The sequence below is a fragment of the Anastrepha obliqua genome, chromosome 3 (genome assembly GCF_027943255.1).
Source record: "Anastrepha obliqua isolate idAnaObli1 chromosome 3, idAnaObli1_1.0, whole genome shotgun sequence".
NCBI classification, from domain to species: Eukaryota; Metazoa; Arthropoda; class Insecta; order Diptera; family Tephritidae; genus Anastrepha; species Anastrepha obliqua.
In genome coordinates, this window is record NC_072894.1 from 4800097 (window position 1) to 4826976 (window position 26880).

The window sequence follows — 26880 nt, forward strand, 5'->3', positions numbered from 1 at the left end:
TACGTACGATCCGAGGAACCAATATCGACTCGCATCATTACCTTGTTGCAGCCAAGCTACTCACACGTCTCTGCGCAGCAAAAAACGCATTGGAAAAATATATTCCGATAAATTCTGAGTTGTAGGTTGTAGGTACAGTTGAATACAGTTTTCAATTTGTATTTTTAGATGTTTGGGAAACCCCACATTATAGTTCAAAGATCATAGTCAGTAAAAAAGTTGCGGAGTTTTGGTGGTACGGCAAAAAGTGCACGCAGCTTTCTAAGGCTCCACCTACAAAAGTCCTAAATGAATAATTCTTTGAGGTAGCCTAACTTTTTTAATTCAGTGTTCATATTTTCGAAGAGTATTTTTCGCTTTGCGATGTGTACATAACAAGAATTTATCAATATGAAAAAGACAAAAGCAAAAATTCGTTTTCCCAAATACGAACTCTCTTAGTTTTAAACCAATATTGGTCCAAAAGCCCGTTTTTTATCTCACAGACAAGTCTCACACAGTCTCTTATCTTTCCATTTGGCATGCAATTTTATTGAGAAATTTTGACACAAACTTTCCGGGTCTGCTTTTTTAGAATTTGACACGAAAATTGTGCTAGGCTTTTATGTAGAAAAGACATTATTTTTCAAACAAAATATATGCAATATTTATGATAGACTAGACTGTTTACTAGACAGGGCTAGTTTACTGGGGCGGCAGCCCTTGGTCGGGAAAAACACGAGTCATTCCGGCAACGTAGAACCGGCTACCATGGGAATGAGGCAATATTTACGTGTGCTTCGGGTTCCAAATACATTTTTTGTATTAAAATCGTGAAGGAAAAGTTACGGTTGGTCAAAAATCTAAAAAAAAATGTCTCATCTAATTTAAATAACGGTTGGTAAAAAATCTAAAAAAAAAATATATAATCTAATTTAATTAACGTCTAAAATGTTTATATATGGCAGTTGAGCGCTTCTAGAATTTGAAGACAACGTTTGCAAATTGGCAGTCAAACTTATAGATTTTCACAAAAATTTACTTTCGGTAATAATTTTTTTTCTTTTATTCTGCAAATCAAATGAAAGTTTATTGAACTTAAGGTTTTGAATTTTGTTTATTTTTAAAACATTTTTCAAACATATATATTTTTTCTTCCAGTATTTTTTTTTTTTTTCAAAATGTATAAATTAGTTCATGGTTCAGCGAGTTCACTGTAAATTTTATTAATACATGTTTTCCCTTCTCCTTTTCCTATCGCCACTACTGTGTTGCTCTTCAAAGCTCTACCCATTTACCGGCATTCTTCTCCGCCTCAAACACACAACCGCAACCAAAGCGAACATAAACAACGAACATGTTCGATCCGAACTGCCGGATGTTGGATGCCATCTGCAACGAACATTTGTCGCTTTTCAAATACTAAACGTAAACGAGTTGTCGAATCGTTTGGACGTGTATTTATAGCAGTGCTGCTTGAACGCGAGCAATCCGATTAAGAAATAGAAAAACAACAACATATAATTAACACAGTGAGATAGGCAGCAAACGCAGATCCGAGTGAGTGTTCGCAAAACGAGCAAAGTTTAAAATTAAACAAATTGTAAAATCAAAAGAAAAAAATAATGCAAATAAGTATGTAAATGAAAAAGTAGCAGAATCGATGCATAAAATATAAGCGAAAAAAGCAATATAACAACAATACAATAGCGCAAAGCAAGAGCACTCAGACTAACGAGCGTCGAGTGTCTGACGTCGAGCGAAAATCTGAAATATGTAATAGCAAAATTGATTGCTTGAAATTAAATAGTGTTTAGTAGCGTATCTGAAAGATAAATAAGTTCGCGAAACGGTGCGCCGCAATTCGGAATTTGAAAGAAAACGGAAATTATTTAATTCCACCTAACGCAGGGTTTCTGCGGTGCCAGTTTTTTTTTTTATTTTATTATTGTGCTTCGGAAAGTGCTGCAGTGTCAGTGTCGGTGCCGATAGCACATTGACATTTAACGGGTTCTTAGTGAGTTGTTAAGTGCTTTTTGTTTCGCCACAGTGCCGCGATTATGTCACAATTCTGTTAGGCGTTTTTATTGTTACTATTGCAATCGAGAAGAAGAAGCCATACGCAACGCAAAAGATTAATATTTAGAACTAAGCAAAAGATCGCATGGTGAGTGATTAATGATTAGCGCTGCCACAACAAAAACATCAGCGCCAACGACGACGTCAACCTTAAGCGCAGCCAGTGTGGGAACAAGCGCTAATGGTGCTTTAGTTTCGTTGGAAGCTGGATGCTCAACGAATGCCTATTGCTCTTGGGCAGATGTCAAAAGGGCAGTGCGTTAGTGAGTCAATGAACGTGGGCGAGTGAATCACAAAGGCAAAGAAATCAGCTGCTAGGCGAGAGGCTTACGAAAAAACGAACTCATTGGCATTCGTCTTAAAGTTTCGTAAAGTAAAGTTCAACGAAAAAATAGAAGCGTGACAAAATCAAATACTTTGTTTAGATTCCGCAAACGTTTCTTTTAATGTACTTTTTCGCACATTAAATTCGCCAACTCACACACGTCAACAACTACATATGTACACACATACACACATACATATCGCTCAGCACCAGCACGCCCGACGAAACGTGTAAACCACAATAAAAACAACAGCAAAAAAGCCAACAGCTCACATCCAACAACGCTACGAACAAGTGAAATAAAACAAAACGTCGTTTGTTTGCCTTTTATTCGCTTGAGCGGCTTTTTCTCTGCATAGCCGCATCGCCTCGCGCACTATCCCGGCCGATAGTCAAACGAACGAACGAAAGTCTTTTTACATTTTTGCCGTTTATTTTTTATTTTTCGTACATTTGGCTCGGTTTGTCAGTCGCTGAGATATCGCCTCGACGCGTTATATTCGTGTGCTTCGTGCGGTCGTTGGACGCGTTTCTCAAATTGGATTAGACGCACGTAAGTAAATAGAAGCGAGTGTGTGGTTGTATGCGCGCGTAAAAGATAGCAAAATCTGGCGTTTATAGAAGCAGGAAGCCGAGAGGGGTGTTAGTCATTGGTTGATCAATTGGCCGTGCACGATTAGTACGCCGCAAACAAAACGTTGCTCCGTTGTACGGTTAGTTGGTCGGTTGAATGGACTGCCCGCACCGGCGCCAGCGCGAAAAATCTGTACTGATGAACACATGACCGACTGGCAGATGCGCCGCTGCGTAAAGCAGCAAATTTAAGGCCAAGCAATAAAATCAATAAAGCTGACTAAATTGCTGCTAACTAATAGCGCAGGCAGGGGCATTCAAAAGGTGGCCGCGGCAACTCGATTTGGCGCAATACTCATCTCAGCGACACACACAAGCGTACATCGTGTGTATGTGTGCGCACTGAAAGGCGGTGAAGCGCAGCTATCTATAGACACTGCGAAGCACACAATTGTTGTCAGCGCTTGAAATAGCCGGCAAGTGGCTGAACGCCAGCTGCTGTGCTGAAAAATACGCGGAAGTAGAGTGCAGAGCTGCTAGAATAAACGCAGCGCAAGTGAATTGACAAAACTGCAAACACAAAAGAAAAATCCACTGCTAAGTCTAAGTGCGTTTGGCAACGAAAAGGGAGAAAAACAATTTGTGTCAGCAGTTGTATGTCAAAAGCAACAACAAACAATAGCATTTACAAGGTTTTGACTAACCCAACATTTGTGCGCATCTACCTACGTACTTGAATGCAGTGCACGGTCGCATGTGGCAAGTTGTGACACGAAAATTCGTGTGTCGTTTATTGTTAGCCAGGTACGCGCCACCTGCAACACGTGGTTTTTCATGTTCAGCTAAGGTTGCTCTTGTGAGCAGTCAGCTGATCGAGTAGTGCAACGAGCCGCAGCGGCAAAAGTGCTTCTTTACAAACAAAAAAAGTACAGTTGAAGGAAAATTAAATATATTCCGTTAATTGGCAAACGAAATTCTCAGACCGGTTATTTTTTCTTTTTTTCAGTTTTATCTTATTTTTGAGTTCGAACCATTTACAGGCAGTGATTTTTTTAATTATTTGCATAGTTGAATATCAAAGGCGTTCGCCGACATTCAGTAACAACAGCGAAAACAACGAATAAAAGCAGCAGCTCAAAATTAAGAATATTGCGTAAATCGCTTTTTAGCCGACAAATATCAGTTAAAACTTAATTAAGCAAAACAACAACAACTACAACACAGAAGTAACAACCCCTCAATTCATTCTCCATTTTGCGTTACTCGCCGACTTTTTATTTTGTTACCAAACACACGCGCGCAGACGTACGAACGCGCGTATAGCACGCAATACATAATGGCCAACAACTCGACCAAAGTTGGCAATCGGAATGCTGCAACAGCGCCAACGGCTGTTGCCACAAAGCCACCACGACAATCGTTGTTGCCGTTTTATCTACGCCTGCTAATGCAAGTTTGCATTGCTCTTGTGGTGGCCAGCAGTTGCTTGGCATTGCCATCAGCCAGTGCAAAAAATCTCGACGGCCGTCATCTCCACGCACATCATGAACAACAGCACGCACATCATCGACGCCGCTTGCAACGCGATTCGAGCAGCAAAGTTGCAAGCACACACGAACAATGCCACTACGCCAGGGAATACTTCGAATCTATCGACATCAAGCTGAATGGCAACTTTGAGGAAAAAGGTAAGTTCCAAAAAGTTGTTGAAATAAGAAAATCGAAAATGATGCTAAGTGCTTTCCCACTAAGCTAAGTTAGCTGGCCAACTGACTAACTGGTTGGCGATGGAGTGAAAAGTGTAGCTAATGGAATGCTGCGGCGGGTGGGGCAATGGTTGGTTAACCATGTGGGTGTACCGTTAACGGCTATTTAATTTAATGTCAATAAAAAGTTTTCACTCTGAAAGTTGAGCAGTCTTGGTGTTTGTCGAGAGATTAAGTGCCCATTTGGTCACGTGTGTTTGGTTGTATGAAAACTAGCGATTTAGCCTAACCGCTGAGTAAATAATGAGTGGGTTTGCAAACCAAAATAAATAAAAAAAATATTTTTGAATTAATTGCAAAGTTGCAATTGTATTTACGTAGAAATCACAAAGGAAGCAAAGCAATAAATGGAAAGAAGCTAAAATAAGGGAAGCAGGAAAAATAAAAAATATAAAAATCTTTTATAAATCGCAAAACTGGTTCCGCTTCAACGCATGCACTTCAAAGCGTTGGGCAAAAGACGTAAACTCGTTGCTGTGGCAAATCGCAAAGGCAGCTTTGTGAGTTCGCCTAAAAAGCGCGCAATGGAGTTTGGGAAGTGCGGGTGTCGGTTGCGCACCGTTGACACCAGGGTGTAACGAAGGAATTGCGCTGATGGGTGCAGCTACAGCAAGAGTTCTTAATTGAAAAAAAGGGGAAAACAAAACAAAGCAGAAACAAGCGAAACGTTCCTTTTGGCAATTTTTGATAGTTGGCTTTGAGTTCATGGCGAAAGATTTCCATACAATTTCAGTTTGCCATTAACTGTTATACCTTCTACGTTCGGAGTTGTATTCGCATTGAAAGAAGGGTAAAAGCTATAAAAGCACTTGAAAAATTTACATGCTCGTTTCTTGCTTTTATTAAAAAAAGATTTTTTATACAAAATGTAATATCTTAAATATATATAGTATATTTTTTTGAAACACCCTGTACGTAAAATTGAATTTCTTGAATATGTTTTTATAAATTTCTTTACTTCTTTATTGTCTACCGATTACTCTTAAAGTCTAAATATTAATTACATTTTTTTTAACAAACTTAACTTAAAAATATCTCTTTCTGAGCTAAAGTTTAGGTCTTTAGCATACATATTTTTTGAAGCTTCTTAGTATAAGTCATTTAGTAGCGGATTCTCCAGCAGTTTTTCAAGGAATTTGAAATGCATTGTCTCACTAATTATTTGTTCTATGCAGCTGATTTAAAAATCTTTTATTACAAAAAACGTTTCAGTGATATACTTAAACTTCAAGATGATCTTGACATCTGCATCTGCAACTTTGGTGCACGAAAAACCCTCTTCCTTTGAATATCAAGAAATGCTGCAAATCACTTTTGCGAAAATTCGTAATGTGTTCGTGGCTCATTGCAATATTTCCAACTCTTGCAATATTACCAACTGATGAACATATCTAGGTACTATTTTTTCAACTAAATGTACATTTAAAAGCCATATTGACCGCATTGCTAGGAAATCTTATTCAACTTTCGCTTTTTATTAAGCTAACCTATGCACAACTTTCTGGTCCATGTACCCTTAAACTACTGCAGTGTAACCTCTCCTAAAAGACGCCTCTATTAGGCGAGCATTTTTTCCTATACGAAGTCTTAGGTATCAGTACATATTAACGTCGTTCGAGCGAACACTTCATTTGGGCGGACAAACAATGAATGACTCTGTATACGCCTTTCGTACGCTTCAATTTGAAATATGGGACGTTCGTTTGGACTCCATATCACAGTAACTCTGTTAATCGCATTGAGCGCCTTCAGAAAGTGTTCCTTAAATTCGTTTTGCGGACGTTGAATTTGTCTTAACCTGCACCCTCTTATAACTCTCGTCGAGTAGCTTCTTTCCTTCCACGCGCTGATGATTTCAAAATATTTTCTGTGATTAGAGATACAGATGTTGTTCTTATGTTGCAATCGAATTTCATTGCGCTCGTCCAATGGTACAGTAACTCTGACATCTCATTAAATATCAAGAAATGTTTTCACGTTACTTTTGCCGGTTCTACCTGGTGGAAAGCCTACTTGATTTTTTTTTATTAAATCTTCTGGATGCTCAGATATGTGTTCAAGTATACTTTTGTTCAAAATTTTTGTTATAGTAATTTTACGATACAGATGCTCACGGATACGGCGATCTAAATCATAGCATAAATTCTCTATGGGGTTGATGTCCGGAAATGGGGCAGGGGATATATCATTTCGCGGTAGATAGAAAGAAGTAATTCTTGAAATAATCGCTATATCCGAAGACCCGAAGCATAAGGGCCATTCTTCTTCTTCTCTTCTTCTTAATTGGCGCGATAGCCGATTACGCGATTTTGGCCGAGATTAACAAAGCGCGCCAGTCGTTTCTTTCTCGTGCTAACCGGCGCCAATTGGACACACCAAGTGAAGCCAAGTCCTTCTCCACCTGATCTTTCCAACGCATAGGAGGCCTTCCTCTTCCTCTGCTACCACCAGCTGGTACCGCATCGAATACTTTCAAAGCCGGAGCGTTTGAATCCATTCGGACGACATGACCCAGCCAACGAAGCCGCTGGATCTTTATTCGCTGCGCTATGTCTATGTCGTCGTAAAGCTCATACAGCTCATTGTTCCATCGTCTACGATATTCGCCGTTGCCAACGTGCAAAGGTCCAAAAATCTTACGCAGAATCTTTCTCTCGAACACTCCAAGCGTCGCTTCATCGGATGTTGTCATCGTCCAAGCTTCTGCGCCATACGTTAAAACGGGCATGATGAGAGTCTTGTAGAGTGTTAGCTTTGTTCGTCGAGAGAGGACTTTACTGCTCAATTGCCTACTTAGTCCAAAGTAGCACTTGTTGGCAAGAGAGATTCTACGTTGGATTTCAAGGCTGACATTGTTATCGGTGTTAATGCTGATTCCTAAATAAACGAAGTCTTTTACAACCTCAAAATTATAACTGTCAACAGTGACGTACGTGCCGATATGCGAGTGCGCCGACTGTTTGTTTGAAGACAGGAGGTACTTCGTTTTGTCCTCGTTCACCACCAAACCCATTCGCTTTGCCTCTTTATCCAGTTTGGAGAAGGCAGAACTAACAGCGCGGTTGTTAAGGCCGATGATGTCAATATCATCGGCATACGCCAGCAATTGTACGCTCTTATAAAAAATTGTGCCTGAGCGATTAAGTTCTGCGGCTCTCCAACATCAGGTTAAAGAAGTCACACGGCAGCGAGTCACCCTGTCTGAAACCTCGTTTGGTATCAAACGGCTCGGAGAGGTCCTTCCCAATTCTGACGGCGCTGCTGGTGTTGAGCAACGTCATCTTACATAGCCGTATTAGTTTTGCGGGGATACCAAATTCAGACATAGCGGCATACAGGTAACTCCTTTCCGTACTGTCGAATGCAGGTTTGAAGTCGACGAAAAGATGGTGTGTGTCGATTCTCCTTTCATGGGTCTTTTCCAAGATTTGGCGTAGGTCTGAAGCCACACTGATAAGGTCCAATCAGTTGGTTGACGGTGGGCTTCAGCCTTTCACACAATACGCCACAATAAGGGCCATTATTTAAAACAATTTAAATTTCCGCAAAATACTCAGCCTTTCTGCGCTAGCTTCTAAATTATCTCTCACAATAACCAGACAAGACTCCTTTTTCAAAGTGGCCTCAATGAAAATCATTTACCCAATTACGCGTGCTCCCACACCATAACATTACCACTGCCGTGTGTAACTGTAGGTCTCAAGCTCTAACCTTAGAACTTCCACATTTGGTTTTCGCCACACTTTTATGCGCCCATCAGATCCAAAAACATTATATTTGTTATCATCAACAAATAAAACGTCGTCCCACCCAGAGTTTAGTTTGGAAATATATTCGTTAGCGAATTTAACGATGCGGAATGCGGCTACTGTAACCTCTAGTATTAAGGGTTTTTATTCAATTAAGGATTAAATTACTTTTTTACATAATTTTTAAATTATTTTTATAAAAAACTTTTAAGAAACTTTCTGACAAAATTAACTTCCACACCCTTAATTTACATGAAAACTTCAAATACGGGAAACTGCCGAATACGAGTATTCTTGACGCTTTCTTAAATGTTATTTAATTTAATTCCACAACTTGAAAATGTTGACATTGTCGTGAAATTAAGAAGCGAGTGCTTGTAGCACGCATAGTAGGGTATACAAGCCCTCGCACATAGCGTCTGCTTTTCACTCATGACCTTCCCACCGACTTTTGCGTTAGCCGTTTGAAAGTGAACGTCAATATGCTAGACGAAATTTATGTTGCCACTTTGCCTTTCACTTGTTTACTTATCTATAATTTTGTTGTTTTTTATTTTCCATTGCCCAGTGCACATTATACCATTTGCCGTTTTGGACAATGCCAAGAGCAACCAACACAGGGTGGATTCAAACCAATTGCATTTGTATTCTGTTGTTCCTGAAGTTTCTCGCCCTTAAAAGTTTCACGAAGGATAGAAAAAATAGGCATTCTGTCAAATAAGTAGCTGTGGAGTCGAACAAAGAGGGAGTCAATGGGTGGGGGTGACAAAGAAAACCCAGCAAATAAAAGAAAAATTTAAACGTTAGGTAAAAGTTGTTCAACTTCGATAAAATTTGCCGTTGGTGTCAATTGTTAGTGGTGATGCTGTTGTTACAGAAGTGCATGTGAGAGTATGTATGTATGTGTGCATGTGAAACTGTTGCTGTCGTTAGAAGCTTGTACAATTCCATGCAGTTAGAAGGTCAGGTCAATTATAGATGAGTAAATCACTGACAAACACTTCAGTAAAAACAACAAACTTCAATGAAAACACGACAAGTGTTACACCCGGCACAGAGAGGGGAAAGCGCAGTGAACTGGAGAAATTGGTTTCGAAAGTTTTCTTCTAATGAGCGCTTGTATTGTGAGCAGGCAGGAGAGCAATGCCTGGTGGCTATTGATTGTGGTTTTACAAAGTTGAGAGTGCCAATTGAAAAGCACTTTTTTGTTTTAATTTAAATTGGATAAAATTGCGCTTTCTTGCATGTGAAAAATTGTTGGTGTTTCTTGAGTTTTGACACAAACTAACTAAGGTGTAAATTGATGGATTATCTCACATAGTTATTCAGAGGCAGTGGTGCCGAATGAGGGAATTTCGCTCTGTTTTGCGTTCGGTGATGTGGGGTTTTAATGGGAATTTTCTTTTGGTTTTCTGAAGGCGCCAACTTCTGAATTCGCAACATCGCGTAGATGTAGGTGTGTATGTGCATATAGATCTATCTTGGGATGTAGAGAATATAAAGGTGGTGTTATGCCCAAACCGATAGAAGTGGTGACGAAAATAAACAAGCCTTTGTATGCGAGAGTGGAATATTTTGGATTTCAATTAAATTGTGAAAGTACGAATGGTTTCGCTTGCTAGCCACCAAGATATACGAGAATTCTTGGAAAACTGTACACAAATAAAAACTACTTAATTGTTCGGGGTAAACCTTTTTTTATTTTTTTTGCATAGTGCCTTTTCAAACTTATACACTTCATCCAACGTCCACTTCTAGTTTGTTAATCCCTTCCGGAGAATTTGTTCAAGTCTGAAAAATAGCCATTTATATCTGCAATTACCTTCTCGTTTGAATCAATTTGTTTCCCCCGCCAGCTATTTCCCCGGCAGCCAGTGACCAGTGAACACCGCAATGAGTTTGGTAATTGAATGGCGAGGGATTCCCATCCCCTTAAGCGTTCTGTTTCTATCGTGTTGAGGCCATAGTGTTTTCGAAATAGCACACGATGAGACAGACCTCCATCTGTCTTGCGCTTTTCTTAGAAAAAAATTGTGTAGTTTCCCTTTAACAACGGACAAAGGGACACTGATGTCTTAGAGGGGGACAGAGAAACCGGTTCTAACCGGTTCATTTCCCTCTATATTCCTATGGCCAGGAATCCAGATAAGGGTAATGTTTCCTGCACCTTCGAGAATAGGGTTATGAGAAACAAGTTGGGACACTATTTCCATTAATTTTGCGACCACAACTGCTGAGACGTGGGCTGGTGCGTTGTCGTGATGAAAAAGGAAAATCACTTGACTTCCTCGACTCAAACGAATTCCAAACACAAAGAAGTAAGCCGATCTGGCTGAAAGTTGGTGAGTGTTCTTCCAAGGGATACTAGTAACTTAACAGGCATTCTTTGAGGCTTTCTTTACATGAATATTGTCAAAATTGTTGAGATGAGGAAGAGGAAGAATCGCTTGAGCACTTCCTTTGCAAGTATACAGGCTTAGCTAAAATCATAGCAGGTTTTCTAGGTAAATATTTTTCCAATTCGCTTACGGAAGTATCTGGTGTAGTGATGGGGCTGATTCCGCGCTTCATAAGAGCCACAAAATGGTTCCACGAAGAAAAAATGAGGCTCCCACGTAACACAGTGGATCGCAATGACCCTGTAAGGTCAAGGTGAGTTGTCATCTCTCTAACTTTGTACGGACTTTTCAAACGACCCTCGTAAATGTAGAATTTTCTCATTTTTTCTACGGAGACAATCCCTCATACATATTTCAATGGCGCATAGTACTACCATCCCTATTCGCGTTCTTGATTTCATACCAAAAGTCGTTGGGAGAATTCGGTTTCGTCTCTTATCTTCTTTTGCAGTTTCAGTAACAAGTTATTTCGGGTACAATACCTTGTTAGTTCAAAGTCCACACTGGGTGACTACCATCTTAGATCCAGCTGGGTGAGGAGCATTTTGTGAATTAGCAGTTTAGTACAAGACGGACGCTATTTGCAGCCGTTCGTTCTGAATCAGATGCTGCCGAGCCTGATTAGGTCCGCTGTTGGTATTTTATTTGTTACCCTGAATATCTACGAGGTTTTCCCAAATGCGCGACTGGGGACGCGTGCGTCGGGGTACCGGCAACTCCACACGCTTTCCATTAAAAAATAAAACAAAATAAATAATTGTAGTGTACACTTCTGTTACGTGTTTGGCCAAGCTCCTCCTCCTGTTTGTGGTGTGCGTCTTGACGTTGTTCCACAAAATGGAGGGACGCACAGTTTTAAGTTGACTCCAAATGGCAACTGGTTTTTATCAGGAGCTTTTTCATGGCAGGAATACACTGCCATTGCCTGGCGAACGGCGACTGCTATTAGAAAAGACTGCTTCTATTATTTGATTTTCATGCACGGAAATTTGAACCACCGCCCTCCTTTATGGTAGTTGCACACCAACCCATTCGGCTATGGCGGCCGACGCTTCCAGGTGCATTAACTTTTATTCTTCCTCTTCTTTTCGTTTGTTTTGTTTCCGTGCTGACGTCATGGCCTCGGAATGACGCAATTTTGAATTCCATCAGTCTTGGACCTATCTACTTGCCACATCCCCTGCCCAGTCCCTACAAACAGCAGAATTAACGCACACTGATGCATAAGAAATCAGACAGCTTAGTAGCTGATAAATTTTTAATGACGCGTGATTCTTCCATAAGTGCTGTTCCATCTAATTTTCCATGAATCTATTGAATAATTCACGAATTGCACAGCGTGCATTGTCTCGAAAATGCTGCAATCGACGCCATCACTAAAGACAGAGTACGTGGAGAACGTGTGCGATATGTCACATAGCATGACAGACAAAGTGAGAGAGGAAGAAAGGGAGAGTGAGCGCAAATTAGTAAACAACTGCCAAAGCACAAATTTAATAAAGCAACAAAAGAAAAACAAGAAAAAGAAAAAATTAAAATAAAAATACAAAAATGTACAATAAAAACCAAATAATGGAAATAAAACATGAGAGTGCGAATTTGCCTGATAAAATGTGGGAAAACAACTCAAATGCGGCAAAGTAACTTTGTGACACTCTGACACATAATGCATAAATTATAATACGGCATGACTAAAATCCTTAAATGCATTTAATTAATGATTTACAGCGAACATTCAAAATAATTGAATTGCGGTAGAACATCTTCGGCAAGAATTAGAGGAAGAATGGAATACTTTTTGCCTAGACGACTGCAGTAAGGGAGAAATGAGCAAACAATAGCTGTTCGTTTGAATCACCTCAAAAGCGTCATTGCCAAAGCTTTTACCTGGACGCGCGGATGTCAGTAAAAGTCGCGAGCAACTGAGCTGAAAAATGCAGATAACGACTCAGTACACTTTTGGTTATTAACACAATTTTTAACACAGACACACGAGTGCATACATATGTACGTTATCGTTTTGGAGTGCGAATTGCAAAGTCACTGATGGTTTTTGGTGGATGATGAATTGTGACGGGCGAAAATCATTCAACAGATTTTGCAAAAGAAGTTGGTCAATGTGTGCCAAAAAGTGAGTCGAATAAGCAAATTTGAGGTCATTAATTCATAACGTTTCTAAGCGCGTATGAATGTATGTGTATGTATGCGAATCTTTAGATATGTATACGCACATACATATGGAGAAATTTTTCCATCGAATGCTGTTGAAAACCGCAACTAAAAATGAAATGCGCAAAACCGCAAAAATGACTTAGTTGGCATATCGAGCAGCAAATTTGCATATCCAACAAGCGCCAAAGCATACATACCTTGTTCAACAAGTCCTCGGAATATATTCAGAAAATTCAAAATACAAGTTCATTTCATCACTTTTGAAGACTTTATCGCTTTCAAAGTACTCCGTAGCAAGTGGAACGCATTTATGTCAGCGTTTGATCCAACTCTCGGAACATTTCTGGAACTCTATTATCGGTATATCCATCAGATCCGTCATCGATATTCCCATTTACTTCCCTTCAGCTGTTAAAACGAGATCTCGTAGTGATTTTTCGACTCAATTGAACAGAAAAAAATCGCAAGGAGCCAAATCAGACGAAATCGTCTTTTGAATGATCTTTGTTTTGTTCTTGGTCAAAAATTCAGAGATAATGAGGGCACTGTGCGAGTTCGCGAGTTCTTTTTCCACAAATCCTTTACTCAAGACGCGTACCTTCAACAAATGTCAAGCGATGGCGGTCTTGGTAGCAATGTTAAACGCAGTCGTGGCAGCCAAATAAAAACAAAAACAGAATCAAATCAGTTGATTTAAGGCATCACCTAGTGATTGGTCCGGGAACTTTTTGATCAAGGGGTGTGTAGAAATGTAGTCTACCAATAAATGGAAAACTTGACAAAGCGAACGGAAAATATACAAAACTCGATCGCTCAATCATGGAAGATGCAGCTTAATGTCCCATTACCCAACTATGCTGAAGTAATGCGGATTAAAAATAACAAAGCTGTTAGCGCTTGTTTACAAATACAGTGAAAGCTCTCAAATATAGACGTTTTAATAAGCGAGCAATTTTTTTTTTCCTACTTAGAAAATAATCTCTCGTGCGCGGAGTTTCTCAAAGCGGATGCGGACACACGAAAAATCTTCCATGAAACTTGAAAACGCACTTGAAACTTTAACAAGCGGATAATTTTGACTTTCTTTTTATCACAAATCTTACTGATCTTCCTTCCTATTTCTGGTTTAGATGTTTTTGGGCAGTTCGACGAACTCTTTTTGTTATTTGTGAATTAACTCATTTTTTTTTAAATGCTCCCTTATGCCGGCATAGTAAAAATATTTTACAAGAACAATCTAGATAAAAGCTGACTCTTGCAACTTTCTCCACGAACTTTAGCAGAACGCTAAATGCAATTAGCGTTGATTCTAAGAAACCAAGAAAAGTTTAAAAGGCAAAGTGGAGTTAATTAGAGCCTAACCAAAAAATTCGTCCAAAGTGATGGTCTGAAAATACAGGGTGGACGGTATGAAGTGTTACCAGCTTCACACTGCTTGTATTTGTAAAACAGCTCATGACGTCAAGTAGTTAAGTTATCTTCGGAGTGGCTTTCTAATGCAAGGCACCAAACAATCCAAATGTGTCAAATGTTTTTTTTAGCTGCTTGAGAACTTTCGACATCGATAACTATGGTTTGACAGCTGAGAATGGCAAATTGTGTTGGCATTTCTGTTCAGTAAGGTTTGGCAAGTCATCACGAATCGTTTAGCGCCAGAAAAACGCTTTTAAAATATGGAAATTTACTTTGAAAAAAAAAAAAAACATAAATAAATAAATCTGTTTACGAAGTTCATAGAGCGAAGTGAGGAAGGAGATGCCGAAATGTCGATTCCTTCAATTACGTGGAAAATTTTTCGTAAGAATCTTGGCTTAAAAGTCTATAAAATACAGGTCATGCAAGAATTGAAGCCAAACGACCGTCGTTCGAGTCGCAGTTTTGCGTATTGGGCTCACTTAGATTGAAAAAAGTAGTAAAAAATTGGCCTCATCATATAACTCGTAGCCGCGGCGGACATATGCCGTATCTCATAATAAAAAAATAAATCCCATGAAATTATCTAACAGATTGTAGTAAAAAAATGACATTCCATCAATATTTCTGTTTTGTATTATCCTTTTAAGTTCTCAAGTTCTGAAAAAAACACCTGACATGATCCCTTACTTAAGACTAAAGCAATAGAAGTCACTAAGAATTTACGGAATCTGCTGGGCTTAATGGGGTTTGATACTTCAAGCGAAACAGCATTTCATTTGCATTAACAAATACCCATTTATTGAAATTGAATTTTAATATTACTTTTTATGGCACTCCTATGAGCGGACATTTCTCAAAAACAGACAAAAACTAAGCGACCAGTAGTGCCCGCTTTTGAGAGCTTTCACTGTAAGCAGCTGGTGAAGTTCATGCACCAACTCATTGGCAGTTTATAGTCGGACGAATGCATGCTTACCATCTAGAAATTAAGTATGCTGTGCTCCGTCTATGGAAAGGATGATCGTCCTACAATCCGTTTGGACCAAACTATCGCAGAATTAATCTTCTTAGAAATTTGAAGCAAAATGAGCCTTCAGACCCAACAACTCTCTCTCAAGTGGTTTCTCTAAGCTAACGTGGAATGAAATAATTCCAGTGTGGTCAATTAAGGAACCATCTTTGCTGAAGAAATCGACGTTAGCGAACGCCCAGTTTGTACCAACTTCTGCAAAAATTTTAAAGAAGCAAGGCATATGTGTCTGATAGGAGAGCGAGCACAAGTCGAAGAAGCTCCTTTGGTGCTCAAACACGCAGAGCACTCGCATGCCAGATCTCACTACAATAGTGACAATCATAGTATCGTCTTCGTTCACTTAGAAACAGCACAAATACTATTTAAAAACTATGGAGAATCTATTTTGCCAATAGGTACTGCTTTGAACTAAGTAGTATTAGAACTAAGGAGTTGAATCTGTTCATTCTATTATGTGACGCAGAAACTGAGGCTACAACAGCATCCATTGAGAAAACCACTGAAGAGTTCGAGAGAAAGATTATAGGGAAAATTTAAGGAACTTTGTGTGCTCGCGTCTGCGAGTATTGATATAACCGTAGCAGCGAAATATTCAGCCAGCGTTGACAGCCGCGCAGATGGAAGTATGCAAACTTTCCACCCCGAAAGGTGTTCAATGCAGAATGCATCTACTCGCGGTGACACAGCAGAAGACGATGACTTAGACTGTTTAAACAAAAGACTAAAAGAAGGACTTAGATTCACTTCGTACTTCTAACTGTCGTCAGTCGGACTGTTCAATTGAGTCGGCGTTGCTAAGCAGTTTCAGAAGAAAAAGATCAAAAATGTACCTATTGAATTTTGAGAACCTGAAACATTAACTAAATTACCCACAACCTTTTCGGTAGTTAAATTATGGATATTATTTCTCACATCAGGTACCGTTCAGAACACATTTTGGGGACTTAAGAAATTCAGCAGTCAGCTCCCATCCAAACTCTAGCCTAATCGTCAATTGGGTTTACTAACGGCTCGTGAATTAGCTGAGCGGTTGGACGGCGCTGATTCACTTAGTGGGTATATTAGACTAAAGATTTGTGCGATACCTATGCACAAATATTCATATCCACAACAATAAGTATATAACAATACAGTTATTTAGCTCGTTCGTATGTGTGTATGTGTATATTTCTATGCACTCTTACCTGCAACACGCGCACACACACGCAACCACTAGTGTGCGCCCATGTCGGTGTTATGTTTCATTTATCTGGCTTGAGCTGTCAAATATTCGAGATTAATGAACAATTTTGTGCTTGTACACCTAAATCGCATCGGCCACGATTAACTGCCAGTAAAATTGCCTGCCTTGCTTGCCCGCCAGCTTGTCCCCAAGGGTCAGAGACGCGAGACGAACTCAGACACAACGATGTTGGCTTGCCAAACAAGACGTCAAACAACAAAAGCAAAGAAAACATTTCGCTGCAGCGTAGCTGAAATTAGCAAATGTCCGAAAAAGACACCATTCCGAAAGAAATTTGGGGGATTATAGAAATACATGAGGACAATTTCGAACATTTTCTGGCTTCATTTATTTTGTTAACCATTTATAAATGAAATGTGCACAGGAATGTTTTTCACAGTAAAAAAAAAAAAAAACTTTTAGTTTTCGCTTAAAATGAGAAAACTGAAGCGAATTCAAGTCAATTTCATCTACTATTAGGCGTCTTCGCTTCGCCACTTCTCTGCTCGCTTGACGAAAAATTTGCTTGTGAAAGCAACAACAAAGTTATCGAACAGGATTCGCCGCTAGTGAGTATGGCTATACTTCATAGCACTGGTATAACTAAGAGTATGAGCATCAGAAGTAACGAGTTGAAGTTATGAAAAAGCGCCTCATAAAAAGTCATCTACCGTACGGAGACGGCATAAAACTGTAGGCCGCTCCATTTGTGGCACAACATCAAGACGCTCACCACAAATATGAAGAGAAGCCCGACCAACCCAACAAAAAATAAAACTGTAAGCGCCAATTATTTGTATATAAAGAAGTAAAACCTAAATTTGTACAACACCGAATCCAAACTGAATCTACTTAATTATTTCATAGCATCATTTCAATTGCTTCATATCTAAAAATATGCACGTATGTGTATCACGTAATTAACTACCAAGCAAATTATAATTGATAGATTTTTAGGGCGGCCTTGAGTGTCAGATATCGACTTCTTTAACAGCAATTCACGCGCAATTAACCCGCGCAACACGCAGCAGATAAAGTTGTGGCAGAAAATAATGGAATACAAAAAAAAAAATGAACAACAACCAAAAGAAGCATCAGTCTAATGGATTAGAAACATTTTTGACACTACCTCTGCGCCACTAGCCATTCTCTATAGGCCAATCATAACAATAGAGTTCGCACAAATACTGAAATCAGCTTACCTGCGTTCAAAACAATCGAACAACTATTGATTTTAAGTACTCACTCATTCAAGGCTGTCGGAGGAGCGCATTAGAAGCGATGCGAAGCGAAGAAGAATTAGGTGAGCGACGGTGTCTGGAAAATTGAATAGGTAAGGCAGAGGCAGGCAGAGGAAGACAGAGGTGTAGTGCAGGTGGCAGAGTGTGAGCATTGAATGAATGTAGCTGTACCTGTACGGCGAACCCGAAACAGATTGAAGTAGAGAGACTCTGAGAAAAGTTTTCCGCCTTTAACTATTTGTCGAATTCGCCGTTGCGGAATGATTATATAATTTTTTTAAATATAATATAATTTTTGCGTGCATGTGAAGAGCAAGTGCGAGTGTGTCAATGAGCCCTTATAAGGTGGTGTTGTCGCTTAATTCTAGCATTTAGATCCTTCAAACGAACGCTCCCTAATTTTGTGGCTGATCTGTCACATGGTTTTGTTGCAATAGCCATTTGAAGCAGACGCCTACAAATATTTTCGTAAAAAAGGAGTAAAGTAATTTATGAGCTTTGCATGTTGGCTCCCCATCGCTTCTCGAGAAAATTAATTTCAATATTCCTCAGCGAAGCTTATGAAGTGGTGATTAGGGATGATTAGAACGAATTATGCTGCCAAAAAGAGAATTTATTTCGCTTTAAAATCATATTGGTCTAGATTTTTCTCCCACTAAGTTCTACTTTAAATTATTACTAAATGAATTATTTAACTAAATTCAAAGTATTCTCCATAATTCTTTCAATGAAAATTATACGAAATGTTACGTTTTCTTTCATTCATTTTTTATTGCATTATTTAGTATGAATCTGTTATTCATAGTCTGTAAGAAATACTGCATTTATAGATTATTAAATAAAAATATATGCATATACTGGCACATATTAACTGCTCCTCTGCTCCTCTTTATTTTATGCCCTCAGCTGTTCCATAAGTACCGCAATCTCATGTAGTTTGGGAGCAGCAGAATGTTTTGCTATACGCTTTTTAGCATTCCCTGCCGAAGGACAACTGCAACTTTTATCATGCGATGTTATAGATCCACAGCTCGTACCGCATCTACTTCCTGTATGTCACGCTGAAAAGACTAAATAAGAAATATATTTTAACTTTTTTAACAGCTTTTTTTTTCAATAATTCCATCGTACCCGAAGCGAAGGATTCTGCTCAATTTATTTAGAAACAGTATGGCACTTGTTTATAGGGAGCGTGTTACGTCATACGTCATATATATATATTTATATATACTCGTACCTAAACATACGAGATGTGGCTATTAAATAGCGACACAGAAGGTAATATAGGCGCCAAACATCGGCGAACGTCAGCTGGTTAGCGCTAAGCCTTCACTTTTGAACGCAGTACCCCTCGCTTCCGTACTCAAGTAACTATGAGATTTTGAAGCAGTTATAATATCATAAGTTATTGAAAAAAGACAATGCCAATAAATGTTTTTGGGTAGATGATCAAAAATACGCAGAAGATAATTCATCCCCGCATGGTCTTTCCACGTCTAAATGTATCACTACACGCAAGAACTTAATAATCTGGTTGCCTGAAGGTGATTCTAGTAGTCAATTTTGAAATGGAAAATAGTGGAAAGTCTGACCAAATTCTCTAGGAACTAGTCATAGGTTCACCAGTTTGTTATAAATCATCCGGCTTCCAGCAAAGCTCAGCATCCTAGTGTTAGAAAATCCGCTTTTTCGAGGGATCTTGTGCCATCCGGACACTTTTATTTCCTAAGGTGTAACATGGTTTAAAACAAGCAAAATGCGAGAGAAGCTCAAAGCAGTACACGTTCCGAAGAAACTGAGAGGAGAAGATTTCTAGCACTGCTTCTAGCAATTGGTTTTCCTTATACTTTGGAGGTGGTATTAAATAAGAAAATATGCTTGAAAAAATAAATAAATTGTTTTTTAAATTTCCTTTTTCTTCTTCTTCTTCTTCTACTTCTTCCTTTTCTCGCCTAAATTTAGTAACTTAATCATCCACAGTTAAATGCGTTAGACCTGCCATTAAGCGTAGATAAATTTATAATTAGGTTAACTTCATTATCAGTCACAAAGATTACTTCATTTCGACGGTATTCCAAAGATTAGCCAAACTTTGACTTAAGCTAAAAACATTAAAACTTTTTGTAATTTTTTTTTATTGATTCACCAAACACCAAACAAATGCCAAAGTAATCATTACAGCCGTTGTTCTAACTGCCTGCTTTATTGCTTTTTATTGTGTTGAACGACATAAGACAGAAACAATAAAACTTCAACGTCCCACTTAGGAAGCAAATATTATTAACAATTTTACTTAAGTGCAATCCAGCAAAGCGAAGTGCTTTCAACTAACGAAAATCGGCCAAAAACAAACACACAAACATATCCATAAACACACACTTAAACGAGCCAACAAAGCTGCTGGAGAATTCTCGGCCGAAGAGGATCAAACCGTTCAGTACACTTGTCAACACTATAAAATTAAGTATCGCCCTGATCCAGAGGAGCGGCAAAGAATTTGCTTGAGTTAAGTTTTTTCGGCTGCCAACAAAATGTGCACTTACTACATGTTTTTGTGCTTGTGTACTTGTGTGCTTGTGTGGCATAAGCAGCTTAAGTTGAAAAGTTGTTGACTGTGCTTAACTATCCGATAACAACACAAGATAGAAGTACATCGGCAGCAGAACACCTCAGAGACTTAGAAGAGAGGTGCACAGAGAGCCATTTCGCAGCGATGGCTACGGGTTCACATGGAAGTACAGCTACTTGGTTGGTTGAATGCTGGAGTCGGCGAGTACCGAGACAAACAATAGCGGAATGTGTTTTATATTTTATATATTTATTTATTTTCTTTACTGAAGAAAGGCAGTTTGGGTATTAGTGAGAGAGTGACGCACACACACACACACACACAAGCACACAAGCACACAAGCCATCTGCATGCCTTCCATTAGCAGTGTTGCCCGGCTCAATTCATATTTACATATGTATGTATGTATGTATGTATGTAATATATGTGCGTGTAGTAAGACAGCAATAACAACAATCGTTTTCCGACAAATTCCTCAAAGAATAATTACCGGCAAAACGATTCGACTACACTTACCTGAATCAGTTCCGCTGTTGGGCCAACATTGTTTCCCGCTTTGGTCAAAGAGAAAATTACGCGAAAAACAGGTTAAGTGTCAAATGTGAAATAAAATACAAAAATGAAAGAAATTTAGTAAGCAAATTTAGAAAAGTTGTGAATGGAAAGGTATTAAACGCTGCTGAGTTCTGCGGAATTCCAGCTAAGTAACTCTCGGATATTCAAATATTGCAGGTGTCCATTGTGGGGGAAACCTTCAATTTGCTTTGTGTTTTGTACTTGTATTGTACTTGCTTTGAGGTCTCAGAAAGATTTGAATAAATGAAGTCCAGAAATAATGTATTTATGTGTGGCGAAACACGAAGAATTTAAATGGCACGAAGCATAAGTGTGGCGGGCGCCATAGCCAAAGTCGTGTACATGCGTGACTACCATTCGGTCAGATGCGTGCCCGAAACCCACAGTCGGCATTAAACAACAAAAGGTACAAAAGGTTTTGTCTAAAACCGTCACCACTCAGCAGGCAATGTGAAATTGAAAGTACTTCCGAAGATCTCATAATTTTAATTTCGTTGAAAAATTGGCGTCTTCTATTCGTCGCTTCCCTGCTCGCTATCTCTGGGCTCTGCACGCTTCATGAAAAATATGCATGTGAAAGCAACAACAAAGTTATCGAGCATGATTCGCCGCTAGCTACTCTCGTTATGCCTCATAAAACTGGTATAACTCACAGTTTTCAATGCGCCCAACTCTCTTTGAAGAAAGTTTCGTTGGATCGCATTTATACAAGGAAGCTTCACGTTGGAAATAAAAATTCGTAGCTTAGTTTTGACTCATGTGAAATTTTAAGCCCATATGTAGTTCTACAACTGGGAAAACGCTGCACGGGCTTTGTTGGAACAGTGTGCGATGTCTTCCATCGTTCTACCTGCTGCTGTTATTTTGCTCCTGAGGTAACAAAATTCCATCTTCCGACACACGGTACACCGGGGGGCCTCGTTTTGCGTACAATTTGAAATGAATTCCGTCTTGCTAATGTTTATTTGAATGCCAAATTCACTTGCGGCAGCACCGAGCTGGTCCAAATTTGTTTACAGTTCCGAACTTCTAACGGACAAAAGCGCTATGTCGCCTGCTTCAAAATTGAAATTTGAATAGTTCGAGCTAAGGAGCACCAAGAGATTTGGTTGCTCCTAAAACACTCAGGATAAAAAGCCCATTGTATTTAGAGCTCTGGAAAGACGGTAGATAGTCAAGGAGGGAAGGAGAAAAGTATCAGAGAAAGAGATAGGAAAGAATAGAGACAGAGATTTCGCCGGCTTACGTAAAACTTTCTAAGTACTCAAAAAAATTCCAGGGCACGCCACGTTTGCTTTCGAGCACACTCTCTGTTTTGCCACTCTCCTCTCAACTATCGCTTCAAGTCCGCCAAAATTACTCTCTCGTTTGCCTATTAATTCGGCTTTCCGACAGCTGAACAGAAAAATGCCGGTAAAGAAATAACAACTTTCGTTTGGTAACTTTTCATACAAGAAGATCAGTAGAGCTTTCACATGAACTTTAACTGAACTTTCATTCAAACTGGCAAATGGAATTTCGGATATCCTCGTGAATCAAATGTGCAAACTGGCTGCCGGGGCGAGCACTTCGAATGCGCCTCATTTTTGACGATTACATTTCGTCTCAAAATATTCAAATTAACACTCCCGAAGCCATACATTTATTTATCTATGAGCTAATATGTACTCTTATAGTAGATGTGACACAGATGAGTATCAAAAAGTATGGGATTTAGGCACGTACACAATTTCGCACCATTTACGAGCAGGGCCCGGATGGTCAAGCCGAGATTGGAAACATATAGAAACTCATTTAAGAATGACAAAAAAAAACTTTTTAAGCTCTGGCGCTAAAAATATTTTGTTACATTATTTTTTGGTGTAAGCTTTTGTCCCTCAATGCTTTTCTGGTTTCTGTCTGTCGTTGGTGTCATTTGGGCCGAGACGAGTGGCTGGTTAATCTGTACATGAGAAACTACTGACAACCTGAGAAAAACAAGCACACACACACATACATTCAAACATATGTAGTCATCCGCATTGTAAATGAAGATACTTACGTGGATAAAATCCACTGGCGTTGCCTCGTATCTGCATCTGTAAAAGTTAATGTGTAGTGGCGGCACGCAGCGTGTGACTGGTTGCCACGTTGGTTGGCGTGCAATTCTGCCTGAGAATAATGTTAATTAAATTGTTAATGTATAAAAATTGTAATTATTTTAATTAAAATGAATGGAGCAGATGGAAAGACAAAGAAGGACAGAAGTCATAAGCGTCAAAGAGTATTATAAGAACGAAGAAGTGAGAAGGGCCAAAGCTTGGACTGAGATGACATCAGTTTGCTTACTTACGGATATATGTGTATACTATATGTGTGTGGGTATGTGTGTATGTATGTTTATAGATACATTAAAGTCCAAGAAAATGAATGACCTCATGTAAATAACTTACGCATACATTGAAGTACAAAATATTTGTATCTGGTCATTGCGATGCCAAATGGACAATTAACGCATCCATCCAGTTGGGCAATAATGAAAAATACGAGATTTTGGGGCTGATTAAAAAGTAAACATTACCAAAAAATGCGTTCAATGGAGGTTAAAGTGCTAGAGGCTATGAGCTAGAAAAGAGCAGGCGTTTTTTATTTTTTATTTTTTTGTGATGTTTCAAAATTGGTAGTAAAATCAAAGAATTTTTAAATTTAAGTGCGTAGTTCATTACAACACAGAAAATTCCATCAATCAAGAACTGGCGCGCACACTTCTGTTAGGTGTTGGCCGAGCTCCTCCTCCTATTTGTTGTGTGCGTCTTGATGTTGTTCCAGAAATAGGGAAATCTGCAACTTTTAAGCCGAACGGCAGAGGTTTTTCATGAGGTGCTTTTTTATGGCAGAAATACATTCGGAGGTTTGCCATTTTCTGCGGAGAGGCGACCGCTATTAGAGAAACGTGTTTTTGTTATTTGATTATTTGACAAAGGGATTCGAAGCTACGCACTCCTGAATCGTAGTTACGCACCAATCCATTCAGCTACGGCGGTCTTTAAATCACTCTTTTGAAAAAGTCATTAAACAGTTTTCCCAAAAGTGAAGCATTTCCAAACCAGTTTCCGCCCACAACTTTCGTAATTCAATACGAAACTCGATGACGCAGGTGCGTTTACTTCACTTATTTACTATAAATATGTGCCATGAGGATTTTTGTTGTTTATTTGGTACGCATTTAAACATTTCAACTCGATATCACCTCAAAAATTCAATGCTGTTTAATGCTCAGGTAAATGTGGATGCGCCTAATAACCCTGCAGGGAAATTCATTGGTACCAAACTGGTGAGCTTCTCTTGAATTTAAAACCTTTTGGCATCCAAAAAGGTAATTAATTTATTATCTTTTTTCTATTATCTGTCTTTAAAGCTTGAAAGCCATATCCCACCACTCTCCCTTGAAGATGTTATTCCTTTCAAGCTCATTTGCCATGGTCGTTTGCCTCTATGTTCATACGGCCTGGGACCCTAGTTACGTGAAGCCTGTTTTGCCTAGCCATCTACTACAGAGCACAAAAAAAGTTTGGAATTCATCGCAGCTGAGCCCAGAGAGCCCAGTAGCAACTCGGCTGCTACTAAATATCAAGAATACTCTGCCTACAGATTCGTCTGCATCATAGCTGACACATCAATCAGAAAAATGCTGCAGTGATCGAGCAATCAAAAAGAAAGACTTAGATTCGTCCTCCTCTGCTTATCTAGATATTCTGTGCAATCTCTGCTTTTCAAAGAAAGCCAAATCATAACAAATAAGGAATGCCTAATTTGGTACGCACTGAACTTTATACTTCCGCGCACATTTCTTCTTCTTCTTGATTGGCGCGATAACTGCTTAACCGATTTCGGCCGAGTTTAACAAAGCGCAGTAGTCGTTTCTTTCTCGTGCTAACCTCCACAAGTTGGACACACCAAGTGAAACCAAGTCCTTCTCGACTTCATTTTTCCAAAGCAAAAGAATCCTTACTCTTCCTCTGACATCACCAGTTGGTACCGCATCAAATACTTTCAGAGGCGGAGCGTTTGTATCCCTTCGGACGACGTGACCCAGCCAACAAAGCCGCTGGATCTTCATTTGCCGCGCTATGTTCATGTCATCGTAAAGCTTACATAGCTCAGTGTTCCATCGCCTGTGATACTCTCCGTCGCTAACATACGGAGCTCCAAAAATCTTACGCAGAATCTTTCTCTCAAACACTCGAAGGGAGGCCTCATCAGATAATGTCATCGTTCAAGCTTCTACGCCATGCAATTGGACCGGCATGATGAGAGTCTTATTGAGTCTTAATTTGTTCGTCGAGAGGGGATTGTATTACCCAATTGCCGCTTATTATTAAGTAGTACTAGTTCGCAAGAGAGACTCTTCTTTGGATTTCAAAGCTGTTAATCTTTGGAATTAAGCAAATTCATAGACAATAAGAATTATGACCTGTAACATCAGCTTATCGGACTGAAATTTAGTCTTAATATATAAAAAGTCAGTGTGGGTTTTATCCGATCTCAATAATATTTAAGCCGGAACTAATTTAGCTGGGGTCTAACACGTGTGCAACTAATAAATTTGGGCGAGTTGTTTTAAGTTGTGATCGACAAGCACACATTTACCCAAAAGTGGGCGTGGCACCGTCTATCTTCCACAGTTTTCGTGCGTCGTATTTCTCTTTTTGTTCCATTAGTAATTTGTTCCAAACAGAACTTTTTTATTTTTTGAAAATATTTTTTTTTTTTAAATACGCTTGGACACAAGTGCGCGTGGCTATAAGAAGCAACATAATACCCAATAATTTTGAATTAATGAATTAAAGAATCTCTCCATCTCAGAAGCCCTAATCAGTTCACAAGACCACTAGTTTAGAATCGAAACTTCATTTCACTTTATCAGCTTTTTCTCACAGGGAACATGCACATAATCTTATCAAAAACATTATCTGCATTGGTGTGTGTGTCCCTGTATTTGTATTTGGTTAACATATCTGCAGTTTGCTTGCGGCTTCGATACATCAAAGTGAGTTTCTTGCGGCAAACAGCAAAAATTCGATGTTCTGCAGGTGAATTAGTGGTATTTTTTTTTTAATTATTCGCATTTATTGTTTATCTCTGGGCCCTAAGCAACAGTGGTTATCACCACTGTATAGTGTAGTAGTAGTATTTAGCAGTGGCATATGAAGCACAAAAAGCCAACAATGTAGCGCACGCTACAAAATGCCAAAAGCAGCTGACAGCTTTTGAGATATTAGCCGAAGGGCAGATAACCCAATCGGTGGACGTGACATTTTGGCTTTTGTTTTCAAAGAAAAAAGTTCTCTTTTTGCGCTCTGAGTCCTGGCATTTGCCCAGAAGGTTATAAAGTCGGAGTTTCGTTTAGTTGCTCGGAGCGAATATATGGCGGAGAACTAAAATTGTGGGTGCTGCTAACGAAAACGTGTTGGTATGCAGATTGTAGTATGAGGAAAAATCAACAAGAATGTATGTTACGTGTGCGTGCTGTCATTAAGCAACTGCGCTAACTAAGGCACTAAGAAAAGCATTGCAAACAAAGTAGCCAAATATTTCTTCATACGAAAGCAGATATGGTCTTTTACAAAAAAAAAAACAAAAATAAATAAAATATACATTCATTTTAAAGTTCTTTTATACGGACCCAGCATTTCAGGCAACTTTACATTTCCTACAGCAAACAGCGTGGAGTCTGCTCCCTGCTCTTTATTTGTATTTGTTGTCGGTACTTAAAATTTATCTACGGCAATAAACAGATAG

General features: G+C 39.1%; 1 protein-coding gene across 1 annotated transcript in view; it reads left to right on the forward strand.

The window, feature by feature from the left end:
• The first annotated feature begins 1424 nt into the window (after positions 1 to 1424).
• LOC129240498 (uncharacterized) overlaps positions 1425 to 26880 on the forward strand; it is a 53247-nt gene continuing 27791 nt past the window's right edge. The window contains exons 1-3 of the mRNA XM_054876335.1: positions 1425 to 2936; positions 4025 to 4644; positions 12209 to 12303. Coding sequence (XP_054732310.1) covers positions 4293 to 4644; positions 12209 to 12303 — 447 coding nt within the window. The 5' untranslated portion in view covers positions 1425 to 2936; positions 4025 to 4292. The remainder of the gene's footprint in view (positions 2937 to 4024; positions 4645 to 12208; positions 12304 to 26880) is intronic.